The sequence below is a fragment of the Triturus cristatus genome, chromosome 2_2 (genome assembly GCF_964204655.1).
Source record: "Triturus cristatus chromosome 2_2, aTriCri1.1, whole genome shotgun sequence".
Lineage (NCBI taxonomy): Eukaryota > Metazoa > Chordata > Amphibia > Caudata > Salamandridae > Triturus > Triturus cristatus.
The window spans coordinates 861,324,134-861,346,144 of record NC_140582.1 but is presented as its reverse complement, the minus strand read 5'-3'; the positions used below and the strand labels follow the sequence as shown (position 1 = coordinate 861,346,144).

At 48.6% G+C, this 22,011-nt stretch overlaps 1 protein-coding gene across 2 annotated transcripts in view; it reads right to left on the bottom strand.

Annotated features, from left to right (window-relative positions):
* The window catches only part of TMEM156 (transmembrane protein 156), a 241,420-nt gene that overhangs the window by 6,688 nt on the left and 212,721 nt on the right, over positions 1–22,011 (bottom strand). For both annotated transcript variants that reach the window (XM_085642254.1, XM_085642253.1), the window contains one exon: positions 17,507–17,602. In XM_085642254.1, coding sequence (XP_085498380.1) covers positions 17,507–17,602 — 96 coding nt within the window. The remainder of the gene's footprint in view (positions 1–17,506; positions 17,603–22,011) is intronic.

Here is a 22,011-nt window from a genome sequence, read left to right as displayed (position 1 = left end):
TGTGAAGCAGCTATATGTAAGTACACCCACTAATATAGCCAGTACAGGGGGGACCAGCCGCGGAGAAGTACGAGCTGGGCTAGCCAGTGCAAAGCCAGGCGACACGACTCTTAGCACAGGCAACTCACCAACGGAAGTTAGATCCCAGGTGGCAGCTCTTTGCACGTGAGCTGTATGGACAAACCCGCAAATGGTCAGTAAGACTATTCAAAATATGAAGAACGACGGGGCGCCAGGGCCCAACGGGTTTCCCAGCTCCGGTGTTCAAATGGGCATCCGATTTCTGGGCAGCAATTCTAAGTCCGCTCTACAACCACACCTTCTTGACAGCTACAAACCCCGATTCTTTGAAGGGCTCAATATTGGTACCGATTTTCAAAAAAGGGGATCGACTCAAGCCATCGAATTACAGGCTTATATCCCTGCTTGACCTGGAAGCTAAGGCATACGCTCGTCTACTATTGAAGGATTTGGAGAAGTGGGCCGAAGAGAAAAGCACAATACCCTTCTACCAGACCGGCTTTAGGTCACAATCATCAACTTTGGATAACGTACTGGCACTGACTTATTTATCATCTCAGGCAACCCTGAAGAATCATCCACCACTTTTCTGCTGTTTCGTCGACTATAGCACGGCCTTCGACAAAGTGGTCCACAATCGACTAAGGGCATTCCACCTAACCTGTTGAAGGCTATCAGATCACTCTACGAAGATACCTGGGTGCGGGTTAAAATCAGCGACGCACAGTGTCCCCTAAAATACACACGGAGAATGGGTTGAAGCAAGTATGTGTGCTGGCCTCCATTCTGTTTAATCTATATACAGTAGACCTGGGGGAGGCCCTAAAAGGAGCTAGTCTAGTAGTTCCTAGACTTGGAAGTGTGAAGTTGCCGGTGTTACAATACGCCGACGACACAGCCATACTGGATCACACCAGGGTGGGCCTACAAAGAGCCCTAAATGCATTAAATCGTTTTAACAACACCAACAACTTGATAATTAATCAAGGAAAGACTAAGGTGGTCATTTTTGGGACATACCATCGGAAGAAGAACACACAATGGCTAATGGGCAATCTACAAATCAACACGGTGGATGCATACAATTATCTAGGAATTTGGCTGACGAAGCGGGCCAAGGAGAAGGCCCACCTGAAACAACTGAGCTCCAAGGCCAGCAAGGTCACACACCTATTAAAACAATTAAGCCATCATCTGATCAGCCCGACAGCTGGGCCAATACTAACGGTCCTGAAAGCTAAACTATTACCAGCCATTAGCTACGGCCACCTGGCCTTCCCCGGGCTACTGGATGCCGCCCTTAACTCAGCCCAAGTAAAGGCATATAAAGCTGTGCTCCACATTCCAAGGTCAGCCAGGAACGCAAGGTTAAGATTGGAGCTAGGCTTAGCAAGGCCAGACCTTACATGCCAGGGGGAGATCATAAAATCATATTTAAGGACACTGAGGGCCCCGGTCCACTCCCTGAAACACCACCTGAGAATAATCTTTGAGGGATCAGGAACAGCCTGGCACATTAGCCCAGGAAAAGCTCTTAAAACACTGTAGATCAAGGAAGACAGCATACCATGGCTGGATATCCCTCTGAGTGCTTGGAAGAGATCTATAAACCAGCAAGTGCGTGAAACCTCCTTTGATCTGGACATTAAAACTCTCCGCTCAAGCGCCCACCTAGATCCTTTGAATAACTCCTATAAAGCAGGCAATGCACAACCTTAGCTAAGTGAGGCTCTCACTCCATTGGCCCGAAACAAAATAGTCTACATGAGGCTAACTGCACTGGGGGCACGGCCTGACGCCGATGTAGACGGAAGCGAACCTCGGAGCTCCTCCGTGGCCTCCCTCCGTTACCATTGATCCTGTGGAGTTACGGGGGCCCCTAGTCTTCCAGCCTGCATAGGAATATCGGGTGCCTTGGTGGGGGCTCTCCCCGATGATGTGGGTGCCTGAGAAGCAGACTAAAGCGCGATTCTTGCTCCCGCTTCTGCACTGGCCGCGGCGACCTAAAATGGCGGCCGCGACCTAGAGGGGAGAGTGCTGACCGCTGCAGCGACTGGCGGGCTGGGAATTGCCCCTGCTGAGAGTCGGAGAGTCTTGGATCGGACCCCGGTGTGGCATCTGGTGGCAGCTTTCGAATCGGAGCGGAGTATGCGGAGAGAAGAACGCCGCGATCTGGCGCTGTAGCCTGACTTTAAGATGGTGGCTCGGGGGTAGTTTGGAGGAGCGGCCTACATGAAAGCAAGGTAGGCGGGTGCTTGGCCCTGGGACTCGGTGGAGAGGGCCCGCGCTGGTGCTGACCTTCACCGGCTGACTACTGCAGGTGATCGGCACACTTGTGGACCTCCTGCGGGGCGCTGTGTGTCTGCCGGGTGGCCTCTGCAGCGGTGAAGCAACACTGGTGTTGGTGTGTGGCCGGCCAGGAATATCTCCCCCTCGCTGCATGCATGTCGCCGTGAGACAGGAGAGCTTGGCTGCGGATTCCTGGGTGCTGGGCTCCCTTGGGACAGCGCCCTCCTACTCTCCCAGTTTGCCTCAATAGACTGACCCCTGGTGGAGGTGGACTGCCTAGTGCAGAATGCTGGTCCCTTGTGCGAGAGTTGCCTGATATGATGGTGACGGCGGACTTTGGGCGGGCTGCTGGGGGCTCTGACTTGGCTGTCCCTGCAGAGTCACCTGGTCTGTGGTGATGGCTGGTGAGCCGGAGGAGTTTTCGCGGGGAGGAGTCTGTGAAGCGGCTGAGTCTTGGGGCCATTCGAGTGAACTGCTGGGGGCCTGGGACGTGCTGCTGCATAGCAGGGGACTTGTGGTGGTGCGGGGGTCTGGAGGACCTTTGCGAGTCACTGGTGGTCCTCCCCACTACCATATGTGAGCGGTGATAACTTCTCCCAGCCTCCGGGCTGCGACTGGGGATGAGCGGAGGCCAGCGCCTGGATTCTCCGGGCCTGTTCACACCCCCAGGCCAAGGGCAGCTGCTTTGTACACCACTTCTCCCTAGGACTTACCTTACCTCGCCTGGTTTGCTGAACGAGTCGGCTACATCCATTAAACGCAGTTGAGGTCGACTACATCCCGCGGCTGGAGGTGGCTGGTGTGGCCCTGGGCAGACGTCTGGGATGGGCCGTGTGTTGCGGAGAAGAGGGTTTTCTGCCCTACGAGTAGAGGCTGGGGGGCACCAGTCTGACAACGAGGGAGTCGCGATGCGAATCTCCGATGTGGATGCTCCTGGCAGCCCTACTTTGGTGGATATAATGCAGGCCATTACTGCATCCGGGAGGCCCTAGAAACAAAGATCGATACTATTGGAGTGGATCTCGCTTTGCTTAAGGATGATCATAAGAAGTTGAAGGAGCGGGTGAAAGCGACTGAGAAGACGTTGGAGGAGGTGCCAGACAAGGTGACCACTTTGCAACACTCGTTGAAGCAGATGGAGAGCAGGGTTCGGATCTTGGAGCTGAGAGCGGAGGACAGCGAAGGGCGCTCTCGCAGAAACAATCTACGCATAGTGGGGAACCCTGAGCGCGCGGAGGGAGATGATGCTGTCCAGTACTTGGAGGGCTGGCTCCGGTCGGAGGTGGCCCCGGAGGGGTTATCTCAATTTTTTGGCCTTGAGAGAGGCCACAGGGTCCCGGCTAGGCCTCCTAAACCGGGAGCACCCCCGAGGCCTATGGTGGCAAGATTGCTGAGTTACCGGGACAGGGACCATCTCCTGCAGCGGGCTTGAGAGAAGTAACATTTACAAATTGACAACTCTAGGGTGATGCTTTTTCCGGACTACACCAGGGAGGTTCAGAGACAGCACGCCTCCTTCGTTGCTCTCAAGAAGAAATTGCGTCAACTCCGCATTCCTTATGCAATGCTCTTCCCGGCGCGGCTGCGGGTGGTGGTTGGTTCCAACTCACTCTTCTTCACCACTCCGCAGGACGCTTGGCAATGGCTGGAGACACGTCAGGCGAGGTCGGGCGGAGCTCGCCAGCGAGCAATGCGGAGCGACGATCACCTGAAGCTGTGAGCCCGTCGAGGGCTTCTCGCGCTGCCAGACCCCTGGCTGGAATGAGACAGAGCTGTGCAGGCGGTTGTAGCGATCAGCCAGAGTGGAACTAGTTCGGCCTCTGCTTCCTCTAGCCGGGTGCGGGAGGGTCCTGGGTCCTCTCCAACTGGTAGCACGAATGTTGATTCTGAGCCTGAGTTACCAAAGGTCACTCCGCAGACCGTGGACTTGTTTGGCTGATCTGGTCCTTGATGGAGGGGAGAGGCAACCTTGGAATGCAGTCTGGGACTCACTGTTGGGGGGGGGGGCTTGCCCTGTAGGGGGCTGGGAGTAGGTACCGATGGCTCACTCTTAATGGGGCCCCCAGGGGGCTGTTACTGGTTCTTTAACACTGGGCAGGTGGAGTGCCGGGGGGGGGCTTTGGGTCCCATAGGGTCGGTGCACGTCTCACTACCCATTGTGGCAAGGTTGCTGGTTCTGTCAGTTTGGATGGGGGCTAGTTTCAGGGAACCTATCCTGGGGAGTGGGAGTTGGGGTGCAGGGTGGGAAAGCATGTCGCCATGGAAGATAGGGGGAGTAGCACTCTCTTCGCAGCGTCATGGCTACCGCTGTAGGTATTAAATGTCTCTCCTCGAACATCAGGGGGATGCACACTATGACTCACCGTCACAAAATTCATGCTTACCTTAGATGTTGAGGGGTGCAGATAGCACTGTTGCAGGAAACGCACTTGAACAAGCAGGAGGGTCTGGCTTTATAACGGAGGTGGCGGGGGAAGGGGTTCTGTACCACATACTCGGCCTATGCGCGAGGTGTGCTGATCTGGGTTAGGGAGGGGGTACCGTTTCAGAGTACTGGGCAGGTGATTGACCCTGAAGGTCGATAAGTTGTGGTGGCGGGGCGATTACATGGCAGGTACATTGTGTTGGGGAGCATATATGCCCCAATACAGATCAGTCTTCCTTTTTTGCACGCCTCTCTGGGAAACTGGCTCCCTTGTTGACTGGTGCGGTGCTCCTGGGTGGCGACTTCAATTGCATCACTGATGTCTCCCTAGACCGCTCCATCCTCCTCTTGCGGACTCCCCGATCCATAGGCTGGCTGCGGTGCGACAGGATTGGCAACAACAATGGGGGTTGACTGATACTTGGAGAGCCCTCCACCCGTCTGACAGGGACTACTCTTATTTCTCATCATTGCATGACCTGCATGTTCGGTTGGACTCAATCCTTAACTCCCCAGATGTCCATGGGGGATGGTACATAGTGAATACTTAGCCAGGACACTGTCTGATCATAACCCACTCTTGACAATTCTTCACTGGCTTCGAGACCGCCCTGCCATCCCCACTTGGCGGCTTCGACCTGACACATTAGAAGACCCAGTGTTCCATGCTAGTATTGGAGAGGTCATTGACGAATATTTTAGGGCCAACGCCAACACGGCATATTCGTTGGTGGTTGAATGGGATGCTTTTAAGTCAGTAGTTAGGGGGCGCTGCATAGGAGAGGTAGTAGGAGTGCGCAAAGGGTTGCGGCAAGACATACTTAAAGCAGAACAGAGGGTGTGTGATTTGGAGAAGGAGCGCCCAGAGCGTCCGGACAAACAGGCAGGGTTGCTTGAAGCTCGAGAAGAGCTTGCGGTACAAATAGAGAGATTACGCTGCTTCGATTTTAAGGCATACACAGATAAGGTGCACGTGGAGCGTGATAAGGCTGGGGCGTTGTTAGCCTGGCTGGCCAATCAGGGAAAATGATAACGGAACTGAGAGGCCAGGGAGATGAGGTGTTGTACACCCAAAAGAGTATTAACGACTGCTTCCTACAGTATTATACAGAGTTATACCGGAGTAGGCTGGGTCCTGGGCTCCCGGGGGATGAGGAGTTTCTGCCACAGGCTGGGCTGCCACGGCTTGAGGCTGAGGATGCCGAAGCTCTTAGTCGGGGCATTGAGGCGGGCGGAGTCCGCAGTGCCATAAGGCACATAGCCAGAAACAAAACACCGGGCACTGATGGGCTTCCCGTCGAATTTTACGCGGCCTACACTGACGTTTTGGTTCCCTGTTTGGTGGCGCTCTATAACAGGGCGCGTCAGGAGGGTGCCCTCCCAGCCTCCACGCGCGAAGCCCTTATAGTTCCCATTCTCAAGCTAGGCAAACCTGCTTGGGATCGCTCCTCGTATAGGCCCCTAGCGATGCTTAATCTTGATTACAAGATCTTAAGTCGGATTCTGGCCAGTCGTTTGATGCACCATATGACGAAACTGATTCATACAGATCAAGCCAGATTTATTCCTTCTCGAAATACCGCGATGAATGTGCGCAGACTTATGCGCATTTTGGGGTCCAACTCCTATGATAAGGAAGAGGCCTGCATTTTTGCGGTCGATATTGAAAAGGCCTACGATAGCCTGGAGTGGCCATATCTTTTTAACGTCTTGCGGGAATTCGGATTGGGTGAACGCTTTATACAGTGGACGGCGCTGCTATACAGTGCTTCTACTGCCAGGGTGAAGACGGGCGGATTGATCTCTGCTGCCTGTACAGTCGCTCGGGGGGCGAGGCAGGGGTGCCCGTTGTGCCCTTTATAGTTTGCCCTGGCGATGGAGCCCATGGCTGCCCACGCTAGATCCGGGAAGTATTTCCCTGGGCTCTTGGTGGAGGGACGAATGCAGCATATAGCGTTGTATGTGGACGATCTCCTTATATTCCTGCCGGATACTGGGGACACCAACCGGGGAGCGAGGACCTTGTTGGAGACCTTGGGGAGGGTGGCAGATCTCCGGGTGAATTGGGCCAAGTCATGTTTGTTTCCTACTACACCAGACAGGATAGTCCATCCGAGGGCAGGAGATGTTCCGTGGGAGTGTTGGTGTTTGTCATACTTGGGGACCCAGATTTATCATGCTCCTGATGATCTTTTGGAGGGCAATGTGGGGCGGGTGGTGCGTGGGGCGAAAACCTGTTTTGATTTTTGGGGGACTGTCTGTTGCAGGCAGGGTGGCCTTGGTGAAAATGGTCATCCTGCCCAGGTTCCTCTATTATTTCGGGACGCTCCCTGTTTGGATCCCGGGTAAACTCTTTGCCCAGCTTAATACTCTGATTGCGGGGTTTATATGGGGAGCTGGGAGACGGAGGGTTGCTTTGACCACCCTGCAGTGGTCCAGGGCAGAGGGGGGCCTTGCGTTGCTGGACCTAAATGCCTATTACCATGCTGCGCAGCTTCAATGGTTTACGAAATGGGTGGCGGGCCATATTCGGTGACCTGAGGACCAGGGTGGGTTGGATCCGAGTTGGGACCACTTGTCCTGTGTGCTGCTGCGGACCCCGCTGAGAGGTGTATTACTGCCGCCGGATTTGCGCACGGTGCGCCAGTGTTGGGCACGACTGGCCAGGAGGGTGCACGCTAAGACTCCGTATGCACCCGAGATCCTGCTGAAGATGTGCATGGCATTGCCCCATAGGGAGATTGGAGCCAATTGCTGGTCTGGGAAGAGGCGGGAGTTATGGTAATAGGTGACCTTTATGAGGATGGTAACCTTCTCCCTTTTAGTGACCTCCGGGAGCGGCATGATCTCCCGCGGGGGGACTTTCTCTTGCATGCTGCCTTGACGACAACTATCAGAAAGCTCTGGCGAAAGAGACTGCTGGAGCCAGAAACGTCTCTCGCTTGTCAATATGTAGGGATGGCGGCAGGCAACTTTAAAGCGGTGACCTGACTCCACCGAAGGATCACCCGGGATCTGCGTCAACCCCTGACGGCGCTGCGCCTCAAGTGGGAGGCGGATCTGGGGGAGCCCATTGCAGAAAAACCTTCGGAGGCGATTGTAGAGCCGCCGTGGAAATGCTCTCGGAATGCCTGTTTCCAGCTCATTCAATTTTATGTCTTTCATAGTCCCTACCTCACGCCTGGTAAAATTACTGAATACTTTGGGGTGTCGGCCACTTGTCCTCGTTGTAACAAGGGTGGGGCGAGTTTTCTCCACATGTTCTGGGATTGTCCGAAGGTGGGAGACTTCTGGAGAGAGGTGACGACTGCTCTGAGGACTGTGACAGAGAGGGAGATAGCTGTGACACCGGGGGTCTGTTTGTTACACTGGTTTCCACACACCGCCAGGATCAAGGTTACCAGCAAGTTTATTGACCTAGGGTTGGTTTTGGCTAAGAGAGAGCTTACTTCCCACTGGAAAGCGAGGCAGGAGCCTAGTGTGGTGCATTGGAATAAGGAGTTGGTGAAATGGTCAGAAAGTGAAGGGAACTATAGGTTATGTATGGCTCAGCGTAATGGGAGTGAGAAATCGCTGGAAATGGCCCGGGCATGGGTGGCACTCCTAGAACGGGTCAAGCATCCGGCTGTAGAAGATGAGGATATACTGGATGAGGGGGATGTGGGGCGGGCCCTTTGAGCAACCTTTCCCACCTGCGGGGGCGTAACGTGAGATGAGATCACTGCGGCCACGATAAGAGGCTTCCCCCTGTGTCCCTGCTTTAATAACTACCTTGGCTTGTGTAGCAGGGAGACGGATAGGTGGTATGGGAGTCTTGTTTGTACTCCTGAATGTCTAAGTAATTGGTGACATGCTTGGGTTGGGGGTCCTTGTTGGGGGGCTTCGGAAGTGGGAGGGGAAGGAGGGGGTTGGGGGGTTTGTTTCGGTGCTTCACGCCATTGGACTGGATTATACATGCGGGTGGACTGAGATGTATCACGGATGCCTCACAGGGAGGTGGATGAGACTTTGTGTGCAGTCTGTTATGATATCTATAGTACTGCAAAAGGAATGAAAGAGGTGACGTCCATCATCCTATATTGCTGCTCACCCAGCGAGGCTCAAAGGGGACTTCATGAATGCGTGTAAGGCCACACAGCACAGACTAGACTAACTGTCTTTGAGTAGGAGTTTTGTAAGGTCACCTTCCTCCCAAGACACTCTAACCCAAGGACAGATTGATTTTTTGCTGATGACACTGTGACCATACTGCTAAAGGTCTACAGTGACCTCTGGATCTATTGAACCAGTATTCACAATAACTGCCCATTAATGTAACAGATTTCCAGACAACCAACTTTGCTCCTTCTTCCTCCATGGCAACATTATATACCTCAATGACGAGCACTGTATCCACACTGACTCCTACACATATCTTGCTATCAGTCAGAATGCAGGCTTCTTTGAGAGGAGTTAATCTATTAACTACACAATAAATGTATAATGCCCCCTTTGTTTAGAATCTGTAAGGGCTCCTATTTGGCAACTGTTGACATCTATTGTAATAGAAAGGCTTATGTAGGGAGTTTATTGGGATTCACAAGCCGACTCGCTTTGAAATGCTGTGCGATCATTTACAACCAACCTGACTAAACTGAAGATAGTTACGGCTCTTGCAAGAGGTCACACTTGTTTTTGTTTAACCTAGGCTATCCTTGGTACACTACAGGTATTAATCTATTAGGAGATTGGTAGCCGATCAGGGATGTATAATGCTGACTACAGATCATTCTGCAGAGTTTTGATGCAGATGTTAAATCTAGTGGGACAGTGCCAGGATGAAGCAACCTCACCTCTAAACTTTAGGGCTAAATCTTGTCACAAAGGCTATGAAATGTTGAATCTTTTTTCCAAAGTCTGGTTCTAACTACATCTCACACTGTTCCATTTACAGCTCTTTGTGTCTGAAATGTACCTGCTAGATTACAATTGTTCTCTGTATAGCAATGCGTTCCTTCTTGGATCTGTACCCTTGCTTAACTGAATACTAAAATAAATTAAAAAAATATAGGCCTAATGCAATGTTGTTATCGCATAGATTATAATGAAATGAATAAACTATTGCCCGTGTATTGAACAAGAAATGCAGATTTTCCACAGTTTTAATGGGAAGAAAATCATAATTTTAATAAAGGCACAGAGGCTTATATTATGCATCATCTCTTTTATTGCCTCATACACAGTAGCAATAAGAACATAGAATTTGAACAACCACCAACATTCAAGAACCTTTAGAGCATGCATATAATCACTGAATGTGCAGCCATCTTCCTTCTTTTCTTGCTGCGAATAAACCAAAAGTCCATCCTTAAAATAAACTGTAAATTTACCAGAAGCAAATCGTTCATATCTGTGAAATCCTTCCAAAACTCCGTCAAAACCGTCTTCTCAACTCTGTCCTGGAACACAAAACCAAACACATCAGAAGGGCTGGGCACAATTCAGGGAGGGACAATATTAGCCTCCATGCCTGGAATAAAATCTTGGGGGCATATTATGAAGCACTGTGTTAAAATTATCGCCGCTTTAGCGCCAGAAAACTGCCGCTAAAGCGGCGATAATGGGCTTGCAAATATGCCGCAGAGAATTCCCATAGAAGCCCATGTTGAGACCAGAACATGGGCTTCTATGGGAATTCTCAAGGGCATATTATCAAGCCCATTATCGCCGCTTTAGCGGCAGTTTTCTGCCGCTAAAGCGGTGATAATTTTTATGCCGTTTCTTGATAATATGCCCCTTGTTTTTCTTCCCATTAACCCCTTCAGTGCCACGCCCTTTCCCCCTCCTGTGCCGGGCATTGCACTAGTGGGTGGGGTTCATGACGAGATAGTCTCGTCATGGGCACAGCGCAACCGTGCTCCATGACGAGACTATCTCGTCATGGGCACTGAAGAGGTTAAAACTGTGGAAAATCTCCATTTAATGGCAAGGCCCAGAGGCCAATATTATGCATGTGCAAAGCTCATCCAATACTCTTTGTACAGCATTTTCCACAGGTTCAAAATAACTTAAATATGTTAAATCACTAGACCAATCTGCAGCCTCCATGATACTACTTAGACTGGAACCTGATAAAAAATCCTTACTAGCCATCGCCCCTCCCCTTGCTGAATGTGCTTTAAAAACACTTACATCAATACCTGTCATTTTCATCATCTCCTTAACCCACCTTGCCAGAGTAGGTGCTGAAACATATTTAAAAGGCTGTCTAAAAGAAATCAACAATTGTGAACAGCCTTACTCTCTCAACTTCTCTGCTCCTTTCTCATACTGCTTCAAGCAATGAAGCACACACAAATCATGTCCCTTCATCTTTGGATAAAAAATTGTTCTAGACATAGTCTTAGTCCTCTTTCACAACTCAAAACCCACACCCTCAGGTTGGAAACTCCTAGAGGTCACCTCCAAAGCCCTAATATCAGAAACTCTCCTAAAAGACACTAGGCACAGCAAAATTGCCATTTTACAAGACAACATCTTTAACGTCCAACATCCATTTCCTCCCCAACTTCCCTCAATACTGGAGTGACATACCATAAAGTAGCATATTTAGCCTTGTGAGGCCTCTCCATATGCACACTCTTAACTATCCTTTTCACCAAAACATGCTGTCTGATCGGAATTCCATCCACCCATGTATGCCTTGCTGAAATCACAAATCTGCTTAAATTAACATAATTATATGTCAGACCTTTCCTGAACCATTCTATCAAATGCTTCACTACCTCTACTGTAGGAGCTGATATGAGATCCAAAGCCATTGCCACACTCCAACTAAACAATCTACCTCACACCAACCTGCACATCTTAGTTGTCCCTGGGGCCCAGGACTCCTTAATAAGCTCAGTGGCCTCCTTTGATAACTCAGACACTTGCCCCACTCTCCTGAAATCAGCCAACCTCGCAAAATCAACTGCCCTGCCACAACCATCTTGTGACAATTCCCCTGGGCATCTATCAGTAGTTGAGGGAAACATGGTAACAACACTGGATAGTCCCACAACAAGCTCATCACATCCCAAAACCACACCTGAGATTGTCAAAATAAGTGATCAACACCAACTCTGTTCCCTCTCTCCTGACCTTCATGGATACTCTCTGTATCACTGAGAAAGGAGAAAAAGCATACATCCTTCCTTTCTCCCAATTTTTCAGAAAAGTGTCTACTCCCAATGCCTCTGGATCTGGTCTCCAACTGTAAAACTGCAGCAACTGAGCATTCAGTATATCTGCAAACAGATCCACTACCAAAGACCTCCGTCTATTCTCCAAACTCCTGAACACCTCCCTGGCCAACCTCCAATTGCTTGGATCGGTTAGACTCCTTGAATTCCAGTCCACCTCCAAATTACTCTTCCCTGGATTATATTGAGCCTGCACCATGATCTTCCTGTCTAAACAAAATCTCCAAAATTCTTTCGCCATCTCTGCCATCCCTCTCAAACGAGGACCCCACAACTTGTTCACATACTGCACTGGTGACACATTGTCCAGCTTCAACAGCACACAACATTTTGTTTATCCCTTTACAAAACTTCTCACTGCGAAATAACCCTCCCGGAGCTCCAGACAATTGATATGCATCTCCCTCTCTGTATTCGACCCTTATCCTCCAGTTGTCACTGAACCACACCTTGCTCCACAACCATACATGCTTGCATTTGATTCTATTACCACTTTTGGTACCTCCCCGAAAATTGCCCTTCCATTCCATGCATCCATGTTCATCAGCCACCAATCCAGCTCCTCCATCACGTCTTGATTTATTCTCACTTTCTGGGAATACTTCGCCCCTAATCGCAAATGATAGCCCTTCAACCTTTGCCGAGCCCTGTAATGCAGGGGTGCCAGAAATATTGCCTGTATTGATGACGACAGCAGACCCAATAACCTCGCTAATTGATGCAACAAGATCCATTTCAAATCCCTCACTCTTCTCTTCACCTTTTCCATAGGTAACCTCAACACACTTTCCAAAGGTCTGTATCTGGAAACCTAATAATGTCATCTCTTGTGCCAATACTAAGCACGACTTGTCCCTGCTCAATACAAAACCTAAATTCTTCAGTTTACGCACAGCCAATATTTCTGTTCCAATGTCAACGTCCACTCATCTGCCATAATTAAGACATCATCCAGATGCACTATCAGCCGGGCCTCCCTTGCCATCACTGGTCTCATGGCCTTTCCAAAACACCATGGCGCTGACGTCAACCCGAACGAAAGACTCTTGAACCTCCAATGGTTCCCCTTCCACCTGAACTGAAGATAGACCCTGTTTTCCAGACACATTGGGATTTTCAAATAAGCATACTTCAAGTATAATCTTATTAACCAGTCTCCCTTCCTTAACAAATCTCTTAACATGTGTATCCCCTCCATCTTGAAGTGATTTTAACACACCCAATCGTTGAATTAACTCAGATTGATTACGGGTCTCATTCCCTTGTCCTTCTCAACTAAGAAAATGTTGCTTACAAAACGTCCTGGACTCTCCACTGCCCTCTCTATTGCGCCCTTTTCCAAAAGTGCCTTTACCTCCTGAGTAACCAACTCTTCCTGATGTTTGGCAAACCTTAGAATTCTTGGAAATTCCTCCTGTCTTGCGACACCCACAAAGTGTACATGATAACCATGTACCGTCCTCAACACCCACGGATATTGTGCAATGTCTCTCCACCTTGAAACAAACTGCGCTAGTCTGCCTCCCAGCTTCACATGGGAACATGAAAGGCATTTTCCTAAACTCACCTGCTGCTCCTCTTCCTCCTTCTCACTCCATGAACAACATGACCTTGCCCTGTGTCTCTGCGGATAAAATCCACCCTGTTCTGATCTATATCAATAGCCATATTAATAGCGCCTGTTTCCCCGTGAGAATGGCCCACGAGTAATCCCGTGTACACTGCCAGGGAAGCGACCCCGCATTATCCCTGCCCCACTGAAAACCTTTTGCATAGGCGTTTGGACCTTCTGTAGGGAATTCAATGTGCCCACATATCTAGACATATCTCTGACAAATTCCTCGCTGAACAACATTCCATTGCTCTCCACCCCAAACTCTTTGCCTGCCAGCTCCACCAGTTTGGGATCAATTTTCACCAATATACTCTTATGGCTTTCGGTGCACAAGGCAGCATTCATATTCCCTAAGAGGTAAATTGCCCTCTAGACCCATTGGCGCAACTCTGTGATATCCACCCCTGTGTTATTCGTATATGCCTCTTCGCGCAAGTCAAACACTTTCATAAGAGGTCCAAGGATATCTATGAACCGATCCTGACACTCTTTCAAACCTTTGTCCAAACCCTTCTTGGGGTCACGACCAGACTGACTGAGGAAACCCAGCTTCTTGGGGTCTAACTCTGGCGTATAAGCCACTTTTGACTCTAGTGTTGGTCTCGGACACTGAGAGCAAACAAGTACACACTTCCTTAGGTATTTCCCTTTGTATCCAATATGAAATATACTGAGCTGCACGCTCTGCTGGTGACCACTGAAGTGATAGTGAATTCTGTATTAACAGAGGATCAAACATCTCTTCACCTAACAAGCCTACAAAGTCACTCTGCTTTAACGTAATCCTCTTATCTTTTCTCACCCTACTACACCTCTCACCTTCCTCTTCAGTTTCATCAATCTCCGAAGATCAGGTCAATTCCTCATTCCCACTTGTGGAAGAACCATCACATGTCACCACATTATGATTCTTCCCATGTGCCTTTATAGCCTCCTTTTTAGCCCTTATAACCACATCCAACTCTGGAGCCTTATGCCCAGACCCTTTCCTCCCCTTATGCATCTCTGAATGCTTTCTCTTATGTGTCCTCCTTTTTCCTCTGTCTTGTGACCTACTAGTCACTGGCTTCACCTCCTCTACAGACCAATATCTTTCATCCTCTACCATCTTATTAGCACTGTTTTCCTTAAAGTGCTTCTGAACACAACTGTCAGTGTTTCTATCCACGCTATCTGCTAGATCCCCAAACATCTTCTCCATGTATTCCCTTACATTGTTATTCAAATCTTCCCCCACTATTCAACTCATATCTATTTATTCACCTTCTCAAATTATAACAGTGAAATAAAATCCTTTCACAGAAATCCACTAAGATACCCCTTCCTCACAGCTGATCGCAATTACAGTCACCGCCTAAGAACAGCAACTCTTCTATGTCAAAATATGTCTTCCTATCTTCTAACGCTGCTGCAAGCAATCCTGTCCAGTCATCCAAAATGATCGCAGCACGCACGTTTGTACGGCGGCCCTGTAGGGACACAAATTAATTTCTCGAGCACGAGCCACCTTAGCTCGTACCGCCGCCGGCCCTGACACGAGCCTAGCAACCAGGAAGGAAAGATGAGCTTCAACCTTGCGCTGTCCTCCAACATCGCACAAAGACACACATGCTCTGAAGCCTCAGTAAGCTTTAAATTAATTTACTGGCTTCAAGCTGCCACCGCTCACAGCTGCTGTCCAACAGACGTGTCGACTTAATGCCAAACCTCCCTAAGTCTCGTTAACTCGCCACATGCCCCCATATAGTCACACAATACGTCTTTGCAGCCAAACAATTCCAGGAATCACCTGACATGCCCCACATTTGGTCACCTCCTCAAAATGGCCTGGACCGCCTAAATACCAATGTGGGAAGACATGGCTTGGCAGTTCGGGCTGGACTGTTCCCATGAGGGGGAAGACATGGCTTGGCAGTTCGGCCTCGACTGTTCCCATGATGAACAGAGTTGCATATGGCCATATCTGAACTGGGGTGGCGGAGTGAGCTAAAGAAGGATGATGGATTAAACCCAGATCAGTTGACTGGGGGCGAGTGCTTGCAATGTTAAACACTCCGTCCATCATCCCCTTTGGTTTTGCTTTGTTCGCCCTAAGTTGGCAGGGTATGCCCAGACGTGGGTCTCTTGCTCACTTTGCCACTGGATTAAAGCTAGCCTGGCTGATGATGACTGATTAGCCAGAAACCGGTACCAGGATGCTTGTTTCTGGTCCAGGGAAGACATGGCTTGGCAGTTCGCGCTGGACTGTTCCCATGAGGCACAGGGTCAGACTGATTTGCATATGGCCATGTCTGAACTGGGGTGGTGGAGTGAGCTAAGGAATGATGATGGATTCAACCCAGATCAGTTGACTGGGGGTTAGTGCTTGCAATGTTCAACACTCCGTCCATCATCCCCTTTGGTTTTGCGCTGCATCCTACCAATCCCAGCAGGAAATGCCACAACTCTGCCTCCATAAAATGATCAAGCCACACAAAGCCCACACACACTGCTATCGTCCGAAAACAACCACAACTGAAATCTGTCTCTACCATACAAAACCCTGTCCTACAAACACAGATATCTCCCAAATCATGCACACTGCCCCACACACACTTGTTAAACCTTATAAATGCCACAGTACACACATAAAACACACTAATCTCCTTCTCATACACTGAATTAAGCTACTAACAAAAGGTACTCATCTGTGTATGAGCAGCAACCAAAGAAGGAAGATGGCTGCACTTTCAGTGATTATGTGCATGTTCTAAAGGTCCTGGAATGATGGTTGTTGTTCTAATTCTATGTTCTTGTTGCTGATGTGTATGAGGCAAAAAAGAAATGATGCATAATACAGGCCTCCTGGTCTTGCCACAAAATCACTGTTGTTGGTCATGTGTGCTGAAATGCAGATCACTCACCCTTGATTCTAAAACATTTGGAGCCGAATGCACAAAGCACAAAAAATGATTTCTCATATGTACAAACCACAAATTATGATTCAGTAAAATGCTACCCAAACGCAATTTGCATTTAGCTACTTGGTATTTCGAAGGGGCATATTTAGGGCGTCCTTTCCAAATACAGAATCACAGTGGTATGTATGAATATATTGCAACTTAATTACAGTTGCAAAACATTCCTTTTTTACCGACACCTCAAAGGAGGTGGCAACCATTTGCAAATGGGACGGGGGCCCCAAGGGACCCCTTCCCCTTTGTGAATGTTGAAATGAATTTCTAATTTCAACAAGGACCACTGCCTACTCTTGAAAAGTGAAACTTAAACGTTTTATTTTAGTTTCTGAAACGCATCCCATTTTCCCTTATGGAAAATGGGCTGCATTTAAAAAAAAAATGCTTTATTAAAAAGTAATCACAGACATGGTGGTCTGCTGACCCCACCAGGCCACTATCCCTACGATGGTTGCAATTCGTAATAGGTTGCAAACTGCGACCTACCTCATTAATATTCATGAGATAGGACAATTTGTGACCCCCTAGGAATTGCTACTTAGAAGATGTACGTTTTCTTACAGTAAGAATTGCGAATGCCCAATTGTGATTCGGTAAGCATCGTAATTAGGAAATCACAATTCCTACTTTTTATACATCTGACCCTTACTGCTGAGTTTTCTAGAGTTTTTAGTTTTACTTGTGAGCCATATTGTTGAAGAAGACTGTCTTTCTGTAGGTTCACACCTAGTTTGGGGTTCTAATATGTCCCTGGTGGGTCATAAAATGATGATTAGGAAGGCATGAAGTGCATTGGGAAGAAGGAGAAGGGTACCCAGTGCCTCGCCTCATGATGCTAATAAAGCTGAAACAGATATGTATAATTATTTAGCCTACCAGTGTCCTCAGAACCAAATTGATAAAGTGATGCCTACCAAAAATATAAAGAGAATGTTTGCTTAGCTGATGCATGGTACTAGTTACCAAGGTACTTTACCAGAGTCGATGCAGTGGAGAGCTTCATACTCAGGAATGGGTGCAAGATTGTGATTCAAATATGCAAAAGATGAAGATCGTCTTCGATGGGTCTCTCCTACACAAACATAAAAACACCTTTTACAATCAACAAAAAACTTCAGGTACTCTGCCTAGCCCACAATGATCTATTCAACAGAAAAGTCTTGGAAAAATCACAGCCACACATGCACATAACACTTTAGGTAAATTACAACTTCTACGCCTGTGGGTGCCTTTTGTCATCCTAGAGGCAGACCCATTCCTTTAATGCAAGACCCCTCTGATTCAAGGGCTTCTTGGTATTGGCCTTCGTTTTTGAAGCACGTGGACAGGACCTTTCAGCTGTGAGGGTCTCAGTAAAAGAAGGGCCCCCTTCGATGAATGGGACTGAAAAGCAGAGTTTAGGCTCTAACTGATGTTCACTCTAGATCCGCGCAGGTACCTCCCAGACCTCCAGACGTCCTTGAAATAACCTTAACCACGGCTGAGTATTAAATGCTTCTTAAATGTTGTGCATTACAATTTAAGTAAACAGCCAAGTACAATTCTCATCCTTCACTTTAAACTTTTTCCTCTTGAGGTTCCGCAAATAAATGTTTCCTTGTTTATAGTCGAAATATTAACTAGAAAATAATTGCGTTGATTTTACATTTGTCTCAGCAGTTTGAGCATCCTGTCTTTGCAGTAGTAGTGTCTAGGTGTGTTCAATGAACTAACACCCACAAACTAAAAATGAAAGTAGCAACAATCATAACAGGTTAGGGAATGGAATCATTACAACGAAGTAAATATGTATTCAGAGCGATAATATATCTATATTTCATTGACAGGGCAGACAGAAAAGAGACTTTTCTAGTGAGAATACATATTTTCTGTTTCGTTTTTTTTGCAGTACACTTTAACTCTGTAAAAAAATATTCTAAAACGTATTTTCACATTTAGGGGCCATTTCACGAAAGTATTTATGAGTATGGAAAGAAGTACTACAGGAGTACTCATTTAGGTAGTCTTACATGCCTTTGTGAATAGTCTCCTTAGGTTCTTAGTAGGTGTACCGCCGCAGAGTGGTAGGTGCTATTTATTCATTCCAATAAAATCCAACTCCTCTGCGTCCAGAATGTATCGGGTGTGCTAAAACTGCTCCTATGCAAAGTTTGAGGACTGACATGCAGTTTTGCTGCTTACCACACCAAATTCCACGTCACAGTAAATATCTCACTCTTACCCTTACTCTATTCTAACTTACTCTTTTGCCCTGGTTTGATCTGACGAAATTTAACGAGCTATGAGGTCTTTATCGCACCCAGTAACTACTGGGTATGGTAAACTCGGTTTTCTGGCCCCTGGGCAAACTGGGGTTTGTGCAGGGATCAGAAAGCTCCAACACATTCATAACCAGGGCAACAATATGCACAAGTCTATTTATTATATATTTTGTCTTCTGTGTCTGAAAACTCCCACTCCAATCTAATTATTGAGTAAATTAAATTTCATGGGAGGTGGCTAAGATGGAAGCAAGGTAAGGCATGCAGAGTTCTGCCTGTCTACCTAAATCAAACTCCAACGCCGTGGCCCTCGTGGGTTTGGCGAAGATCAGATGGCACTTGGTAGGGGGCACGAACTTTGAGAGAGATTATGGGGGATGGGAGAAGGGGGTTTGGAAGAAGTTGGCCTGGTATATGCTGTCCACTAGTTATAGTGGCCACCCTGTACCAGTCCAAACAACCCCTTATTGGTTATAGGTTAAAGACAAACTTTATTGAAAGCTTTCCTAGTGGTAGCTATGGAGAGCAGCCTTCAGGCTAAGTCTTGAAAGAATGTAAAGCAGCTTGTTTTACCAGTCTATAATTTCTTGAGTGCCTAAATGAAAGACAACCACACCAGGTATATTTATAAAATATATGTATTTATTTCTAAACACACCCTTCTAGTCTCTTTATGAGACTAGAGGTCAAAACACATAAGTTACACTTCAAATATCACAGTAATAAGCACAAATACACGTCAGGCCCTAGGGCCGAGCCAAACCATATACTAAAATAGTGGTATAAGAACCACGACTTAACTAGACACAAGGCCTAGAGCCTGTAGAATCGCTGGGACCCCAAGGAACCACCCAAGGTAGTGACACAGGGGACCCACGGGAGCCGTGTGCAGTGTGAGAACACAGCCGCAAGCTCCTGTTAGTTTCTATGGGGAAAGTCACGGTTAGATTTTTAAAGATTAGGGACACTTAGAAATGAGTCAGGACCAAACACTTTGGAACTTAGGAAGTTCTAGGGCCAACACCTACGGGAGCACCGGAGTACTCGAGTTACCTCACCCAGGGAAGCTGGGTGCATAGGTGTCAAACGGTGTCGGGTTGCGTCGTCGATTTCAATGGGAGCTGGCAAAGAAGTGCTGCTGCCGGGAAGATGCGAAGTGTCCGAAGAGATCCAAGCCTGGATCGAAGTTGAGAAGAACCTGAAAGCAGAGGGGACAGAGTCTGGGTCACTTGCCAGTGACCAGGAAGGCGATAGGCGGATGCCCACCAATGTAGGGTGATTTCAGGTGAAGGAGGTGAAGCTTGACTCTTCAGCCACGAGGACCAGGAGGCGGCGAGGACAACCAGAAGCTGGATTCAAGCTGTCCCACGAAGGATGTCGAGTGCTGCAGCGTCGGTGCCCGGATTGGACACAACAAACCTTGGCAACAGCAACCCACGCAGAAAGGAGAAAGATGCTTCGGTGCAGACCAGCAAGGTCTGTGGGACTCACCACTTGGTAGGGAGTCGGGGCATGTCTGGAGCTACCAGAGAAGCCCAAGGAAAATCAAAGTTACCCCCTCAGGGACCCACCAGTCGACGGACCAGGGGTCCCAAAGGGATCTCGAGAAGAAACACAAAATGGCGGCCCACGGGTCACTCGGGGTGACTAGGCCAACAATCTTCAGCGGATTCTCTGCTCGAGGTGGGGTTACAAGTGAGCCCAAGCACGGCTTCAAGAGACGTCGAGAAGTCAATGCACTTGCAAAAGTGCACGGGGACCAGGAGTTCCGTTTCCATGCTACTCACGAGGGATGCGGGTCTCAGCTTTGCTGGGGACTCAGGTCGGCCTCTGAGATGTCTGGAAATCCTTTTCCTGGGCTGCAAATACTTTGGAGTCCGGATGGAGCTTCGGAAATGCAGACCGGCAAAATGCTTTGTTGGTGCCTGCCAAGCAGGGGAGTTACTCCTTGACCCCAAGGGAGATTTCTTCAGTCCTCTAGTCGTTATTAGAGCGTCGAAGTTCCAGGATTCAGCTTCAGAGTTTCGTCCAGGGATATCTAAAGTTCTGGTTACAGAGGTTCCTTACTAATACCCAAGGAAGGGGTTGGACTAACTCTAGGGACCCACCTATGGGAGGGTTTGGAAAGAGGTGTGGCTACACCCATTTCCTTTGTCCAGTTTCGTGCCAGAGCAGGGGCTGGAAGCCCCTGAACCGGAAGCCCCTGAACCGGTTTGAGCTGGACTATGCACAGGGACACCAAATGTGCTCCCAGTGCAGGACTTCAAAGCACTCAGAGAGTGCTCCCACCCAGCCCCAATACACATAAGCCTGTCCGGGAGGTGGTTACACCTCCCTGTGACAGGAAACCTATTGTCCAGGCCTCCCCTGTCGGAGTTTCAGTCAGCAGCAGGAGGCCAGACCCGTATCTGTGGCTGCAGCATCCATTTTGTGATGCCAGGGCTCTCTTAGATTTCTACCGGGTATATCAGTATTGTCATGTCTCTCCCTCTAGAAGGGTGGGATCATATCCTCACATCAAGAACTGATGTGGGGGTATGATTCCAAGGTGTTTGACACCAAACACAACATGTTTCCATGCAGTCAATCCAAAGTTAGCATTAACCGTTTAAGATATAATGCACTTAAGAGTATATGGTCAGGCTGCACCACTGACAACCCCGGAGAAGAGATTCCGAAGGCTGCAGAGGGGCTCAGCTCATGCCTGGGCACCCTCTCATATATAACCAAGCACCCTGCCTTCAGGATTGATAAGGCCTGCCATAGGGGTGACTGATAGGTTACCATGTGCAGTGATAGGCGAGTGACAGTGAACCTATACCTCAGTAAGGGTTGCATGCACCACCTTACCCAGGCCGCAGTAGCAGACCTGTGGTGTCATTTTGCATGGCTTTCCAGGGGTGGCATAATACATGCTTCATCCCCTGGTAGGCCTCTGGGGTACCTATGCCCTGGGTATATAGTATACCATATACTAGGGACTCACAAGGGTACCCCAGAATCCAGTCTGGAGTGTACCTAAAGTACATGCAATCAATTTAGAGAGGAATCAGCTAGGCTGGGGCCCTGAATAACAAGGTCCCAGCCAGACTAAAGTCGAAAAACAGTGAAACACCAGCAAAACGTGGGGGTAAACATGTGAAGCAGATCCTACTCTCCTACAGGGTTGGCACTGGTTGCCTTGCCAAAGTCATTCATAAGAGCAGACCCGAAGCCTGAG